Raw genomic sequence first — 7,171 nt, forward strand, 5'->3', positions numbered from 1 at the left:
TAATTCATGACTGCCTAATTAACATCTAAAACACTATAAATATAAATCTGAAGATTATTCAGCCTTATTTTAGTTTAGCGGTCATAATTCATGACTGCCTAATTAACATCTAAAACACTATAAATTAATAATAACCCTAAATTTAAAATGTAAAGAATACCAAGAAAAAATTGGTTTTGCCAAGTGTGAGAACATGAATGAATCTCAAGCAACCAACCGAGGGCCTAAATATACTCTCATCCACGCCTGCCTCATTTCAGGCATTTTAGACAGCAAGTTGTGATTCTTTACAACCTTTTTCTGTTGTTATATTTTTCTCTGTATATTCTGATTTAAATTACAAACACAAAAGGTTTTTCTTCCATGGGCTGAACGTTTAAATTTTCAAAATGCTGCATAGAGCAGCAAACAATGCCTACTCATGGTGGTGGGCAAGCCACATCAGGACCAAGCAGTCCAAATGGCTGGAAGAGAATCTCCAAGGTATCTTATTGATCATACTTTTTATGTTTAATTTATGAGAAACAAGCATCTTACATGGAATTGTTAAATTTCAGATATGGAGGAAAAGATATCCAGCATGCTCAAAATCATTGAAAACAATGGGGATTCTTTCACTCAAAGAGTCGAGATGTACTACAGGAAGAGGCCAGAGCTTGTAAACCATGTTCAAGAGTCGTATAGATCCTATCGAGCATTGGCAGAGAGATACGATCACCTGTCAAAAGAGATGCAAAGTGCTAACCGCACCATTGCAGCTGTATTTCCAGAACAAGTTCAGTATTCAATAGAGGATGATGATGAATTTACATTAAACAGCTCCACAGCTTCAACAACTCCTCCTGATCTTGAAAACCTACCAAATGTCCCTAAGCAAAACTTTCCTAAAAAAGCCTCCTCCGCGGCAACAATTAAAAACAGAACTAAGCCCCCTTCTAAATCTGCCGAGCCTCCAAGTCCAGGTCTCAACGAAGCTCGAGACGAAATTCTTAAGATTCAGAAACAAATGCTCGCACTACAAACTGAAAGGGAGTTCTTGCAAAGCATATGCAAACGCTGTAATGAAAAATCTAGTGGGATTGAATACCAGATCACTGAAATGCAAGTTAAGGTTAGCAGGTTACAAGATAAATTTGGTGTTCTTAATGTTATTGATGATGATGAAGCGCGCAGTTTGATGGCATCCACAGCTCTCAAATCCTGTCAGGATGCCTTCAGCATGCTGCAAGAGAAACAGGAGCAGTCTGCTGAAAAGATCCAAGCAGAGAATCAGAGAGTTAAGGATATCATTAACAAGTTTACATCTCTTCGAGGCGAAGTCCTCTTCAGTCAAAGAGATGCGGAGCTGTCAATAGATGAACAAGAGACTGAAACAGAAAACACGGATCAACATGCTGAAGCATTGTTAAGGGAGAAGCTTGAAGAGGATTCGAGATCCTCTAATACAGTGATGCAGCTAGCAGATAGAATCAACGAGCTTGTTGAAATGGTTGTCGGGTTAGAAACTGCAGTATCTTCTCAGGATGCTCAGATAAATGTACTCAGATCAGAAACAGATGAACTTCAGCAGCATGTTAAGACCCTGGAAGAAGAGAAGGAGATTCTGAAGGAAAATGCCGAGAAAACCAGCATCAAGATGAAGGAGTTGGAGGAGGAATTAATGAGAGTGAAAAGCCTCAGCCAGAGTGTTAAGGACCAAAATGAAAACCTCCAAACACATTTCACTGAAGCAAGATGTAACATAGATCACTTATCAGAGAAGCTACAAAATGTGAACACTGATGAAGAGATCAAGAATGAAGAACAGAAGGTCACAAAAGACGGTGATTATGTCAATTCCAACAGATCATGCATCCAAAACGAAAAGGACACAATGCTTCAAAATCATCAGGAACAGCAGAAGGAAAAGGAGAAGAAAGATTTTGCAATTGAAAGCATAAATCCTGATAATGAGCTGAAGGAACAACAGACCGATGATGATGAAGAGGAAGACCAGCAAAAGAGGCAAGAAGACAACGAAAAGATTTTATCAGATGAGTACGGTCTGGTGGTAAGGAACTTTAAGGAGGTAAAGCAAAGGCTTAGTGATGTAGAGAAGAAAAACCGAGATGGGTTCTTTGAATTAGCTTTGCAGATCAGAGAATTGAAGAATGAACTTACTGTGAAAGATAAAGAGATTGAATCTTTAAAGAAAAGCAGCTTTCTGCAAACCAATAAAGACCAAAATCATGAAACTAGTTCAACAGAATTCAAGTACTTGCATCCCGGTGGGGCTTCTCCGGAGAGCCTAATTCATACAGCCAGCACTCATGATTCCGATCATTCGACAACTCCGAATTCGCCTCAGCACCAGATTTTCGATCACACTCAATCCACAGAAAGCTTAGGAGAATTTGCTGCAACTCTTTCATCCAGCGAAAAGGAGGAAATAGATGAGATAATTAGGAACACTGTTTCAACGATTGAGGACAAATTCCGTACAGAAATAGATGAATTGTTGGAGGGAAACCTAGAATTCTGGATGAGATTTAGCAACTCACTTAATCAAATAGACAAGTTCCGAAATTCCATAAAAGACCTAAAAGCAGAACTGAAAAAGCTGAAGGGTGCCGCAGAACAAGAAGGAAACGATAAACATCAATGGATCACATCAGAGGTTCGAGCAATATACAAGCACCTAGGGCAGATTCAAACTGAATTGAAACTATGGATGGAAAACAATACGGTATTCAAAGATGAAATTCAAAGCAAAAACGCATCATTGTTCAGCATTCATGAAGAGATAATAAAACTATCAAATCCAGATTCAATAGATGAAGAACCAGGACTACACAGATATCAGGCAGCGAAATTTCTAGGGGAAATTCTGAACATGAAGCAGGAAAGCGATAAGGTTTCCGATGAACTGCAAGCAGGTAAGAGCCGCATTGTGCTACTGAAGGAGGAAGTGGAAAAAATACTTAGAAAAATCGATGAGGAGCTTGAAATGGCAGCTTCAAAACAAGGAGCTAGGAGATCTAGGGTTCCGCTGAGGTCTTTTCTGTTTGGTGTTAAGTTGAAGAAGCAGAAATCGAACAAACCATCAATTCTTTCACGTATACAAGCTGGATTGCAAGAACTACACAATGAGAGTGCGCCAGCTGGATCAAAGTAGTTACATGAAAGCATGCATTCTTCTTGTATTTTTACTCTACTCTACTCTACTGTTGTATACATATGATTTCTCTTTTCTTTTGCACTAATGTCTAAATTGAATTAACAATCAATGTTTTTCCAAAACTGAAAACTTGCTTTGCTTTGAAATCCAAATTCAGATTTTTCTTGTGACTCCAATGAAACCTCCCTCACGCTCCATTGGTTTGACAATTAATAAGAGTTTTTCTTATTTCAAAAACAACATATCCAAGATAAAAATATAGGGGATGTATCCTCAAGGAATAGACTAGGGTGCAAGCCAGCCTTGGTAGTTCGCAAACTATTCGAGCTCGGCTCGGTGAAAGCTCGACCAAAGCTCGGCTCGATAGGGCTCGACTCGAGTTCGGGATCGGCTCGAGCACTAACGAGCTGAGTCCGAGCTTCCTCAGGTTCGGTTCGAAAGCTCGCGAGCAGGCTCGATTATTTTTAATTACTATATATATTTCATTATATATATTTCATTAGTTATTATTAGTTTTCATCACAATTCACATATCAAATAAGATTTTAACCCATACCAAAAAATTACACAAAAAAGCTTAGACATTTGAGTCTTTAGCGAGACAATTAGGTTTTGATAAGGAATAAAATACATTACAGAGTTTAATATATATGTCATTGTTTGAAATTTTTCTCCGAGCTTGTGTTTTCCGATCACAAGTACCATATACTGTTTTGGAATCTCGACAATAACATGATTGTTTTTCTTTATAAATATTTTAAACTCATATGGAGTATGTTATAAGGTTTTTCTATTTTTTACGCTACTTATTCTATGTATGTATGATGAATTTGGTTAAAGATCGTTAGAAGCTCGATAAAAGCTCGGCTCGGTCAAAGCTCGACCAGATTCGGTCAAAGCTCGGTTCGGTCAAAGCTCGTCAAAGCTCGATTCGAGAAGGCTCGGCTCGAGATATTAACGAGCCAATACCGAGCCTACCTAGGGTTCGGCTCGGTTCGGCTCGGTTGCACCCCTAGAAGAGACGAGTCTTATGAAAAGTTGCTTGAAGTAATAAAAGATTCTAAAGCAGGGATGACAATATGTATGAATTCTTTTACTACCTGACCTTGATTTTTTATTATTATTTTTTTCATTGCTTAAGATAGCAGTACAACACAAAGGAAAGAACACAGATTACCCAGGAATAGACATATCATCTACAATGAGTTGTTACCCCCAACGGAAATGTATGAGCAACGATTTTGTTCACAATAAATGTGTTTAAATTTAATCTGCTGGAAAAAGTGCAGGCAGCCCTTCAATCTTTTTAGCAGTATATTACTTCCCATATTATTGTCCTCCAGTTGGACTAATAGCTTCTATGACTTCCTTGTTGTCTAACTCCACTTCGAGGAGGGGGATTCTTGTCAAATCCCAGTGAATATTCCCCACAATTCAGCATCAAAGGAGGAACTTATCCCTATTTTCTGCACAAAACCAGCAGCCCATTGACCATTAGCATCTCGAAAAATGCCAACCATCCATGGTACCTTGAACCATCCGCATTGAGTTTAATCCAGCCCACATCTGGTTTTCTTCCAGCCGAGAAGTTTCTCAGATTTAGGAGCTCCACCATGTGCCTTATTCCAATTCTCATAATTGTTCAAGTAGTCAAAAACTGAGTTTAAAATAGTTCCAGTAGTATCAGCAGGAGTTTTATCGTTGGTTTGGAGGACTTCCCAGTTCCTCCAACGTCATAAATACAAATAACAGCGCCCAGTTATCTATCTTCTTCATGTGCTCGTTACTTATGCACCATCTGAACCATTCGTCATTGTCCATATTAAAGAAACATTGTTGAAGATTCAGTGGGATGAGTCGCTTCTAGACAACCTTGCTAATACTACAGTCTCTTAGGACATGGGTTAACGTTTCTGCACATCTGTTGCATCGACTACATGCATCAAATTGGATCAAACGTCGTCTCTGTCTTTTTGCATTGGTCATTAATCTGTCATGAGTGCATAACCATCCGAAACTTCGAATTCTTTGAGGCACCCTAATGGACCAAAGATTCTCCCATAGCCTATCAGTGGGGTGAATTTCAGTAGCTGTTATCATTTGGAAGGCAGATTTACAAGTGAACCTGCCATTGCTTGTTTCACCCCAGCATTGAGAATCATTGTCCGAAAGCTCAGTGCTTACTATTACATTCCTCATCCGAAGGAGCCAGGGCATATCCACAAACTGGTTGAAGGCTCCCCACAACCAATTACCAGCCTCATCGACTAGATCTGCGATTTTCTAGTCTAGAAACTGGTCAAGAGGATTTTTAGATCACACATCAATTAATCGAGTCCCTTCCAGTCACCTGTCGGTCCAGAAACGAATATTTTTTCCATAACCAACTCTCCAAGACACTCCCCCCACAAAATTCCCTAAATACAAAATGGATGTTTTTCCAGAGAAAGGAGCATTGTTTCATTGTGCGTTATATGCTGCAGAGTACAATAAGATTTCAGGATGCGAGTCAGCACATGAAATCTGGAAGAAGCTCGAGGTCACCTATGAAGGAACCAGCAAGGTTAAAGAGTCAAAGATGAACCAACATATGAGACACTACGAGCTGTTTGAGATGAATGACGGTGAAGGCATCTCTGAGATGAATGCAAGATTCACCAACATTATAAATGAGCTCAAAAGGCTTGGAAAGAACTTCTCAGAAGAGGAGCAAGTCAAGAAGATACTCAAGAGCCTTCCAAAGAGCTGGCAAGCCAAGAAGACTGTTGTTGAGGAAGCTCATGACCTGACCACGTACAAATATGATGAGCTGATTGGATCTTTTCTGACTCATGAGATCTCCATGAAGAATTTTGAGGTCAAGGAGAAGCCAGAGGACAAGAAGCAGAAGTCACTTGTCATGAAGGCAGACTCCAATGACAACAGCTCCTCAGATGATGAGGAAATGGCCATGTTTACTCGAAAGATGAAGAGGTTGTTCCGCAACAATGAAAAATATGGAAAGAAGCCTTATCGAAAGTATGACAAAGGCTGAGTATAATGAAAACAAGGTCATAAAGGAGAACTCAAAGCCTATTACTTGCTTTGAATGTCATCAACCTGGCCACATTAAGTCAAGCTGCCCCCACTCTGAAGAAAGACAAAAGGAACGGGAAGAAAGCCATGGTGGCAACATGGAGTGACAACGATGAGTCATCTTCCTCTAAAGTCGGTGCTGCTGAGACAGCAAACATTTGTTTCATGGCTGATGAGATTGATGAGTCTTGTGTATGCTTTTGAGAATGATCAGCAAGCTGCTGAGGTAATATCTCTCCATGTCCTTAGAAATGAAATGATAAATGCACTGAGTGATCTCTACTCCCTTGTTAAAAAATGTAACAAGAAAGTTAGAGCACTTAGTAGAATGTGTGATGAGATTGAGGAAGTCAAACTCAGTGACCTCCGACATCTCCTCCAAGACAATACCATGCAAGATGAAAATCTTAAAATCATACATAGATTTGTCTCAGAAGTCCAAGAGGATTCTAAGAAACTCAAAAAGGACATCACATCAATTCAGAACCCACTCAAGGTTCCGAATAAAAAGAATTACCATCGGAATGCTCAGTATCAAGGTACTAGTTAGAGCAGATGGTACCCTCATCAAAATGTCCACTGTGACTTTTGTGGGAAGAAAGGCCACACAACTAAAGTGTGTCGCCACCGAGTAAAATATAATATATTGCCTGCTGAGCCTAACAAGAAAGGACCCAAAAAGATTTGGGTACCTAAAAGCAACTAGTTCCATTGCAGGTAGGGCTAAGGTGTGCTGAGAAGTCAAAACTGTGGTATATTGACAGCGCATGCTCAAGGCATATGACGGGTGATGAAACTCAGTTCATCACACTTGTGCACAAACGTGGATGAAGTGTAAGTTTTGGAGACAACAAGAAAGGTAAAATAGTAGGGTCAGGAACCATAGGAGGAACCCCAACTATTGAAAATGTCTCCCTAGTTAGAGGGCTTGAATATAAC

The 7,171-nt window shown here is 39.7% G+C and overlaps 1 protein-coding gene across 1 annotated transcript; it reads left to right on the forward strand.

Annotated features, from left to right (window-relative positions):
• The first annotated feature begins 279 nt into the window (after positions 1-279).
• Positions 280-3,229, forward strand: LOC136236077 (protein NETWORKED 2A-like). Its single transcript, XM_066026183.1, has 2 exons — positions 280-483; positions 558-3,229. Exons 1-2 carry the CDS (start codon positions 390-392, stop codon positions 3,152-3,154), a joined length of 2,691 nt encoding a protein of 896 aa, XP_065882255.1. The 5' UTR covers positions 280-389; the 3' UTR covers positions 3,155-3,229.
• Positions 3,230-7,171: the final 3,942 nt, after the last annotated feature.

This window comes from Euphorbia lathyris, chromosome 7 (genome assembly GCF_963576675.1).
Source record: "Euphorbia lathyris chromosome 7, ddEupLath1.1, whole genome shotgun sequence".
Lineage (NCBI taxonomy): Eukaryota > Viridiplantae > Streptophyta > Magnoliopsida > Malpighiales > Euphorbiaceae > Euphorbia > Euphorbia lathyris.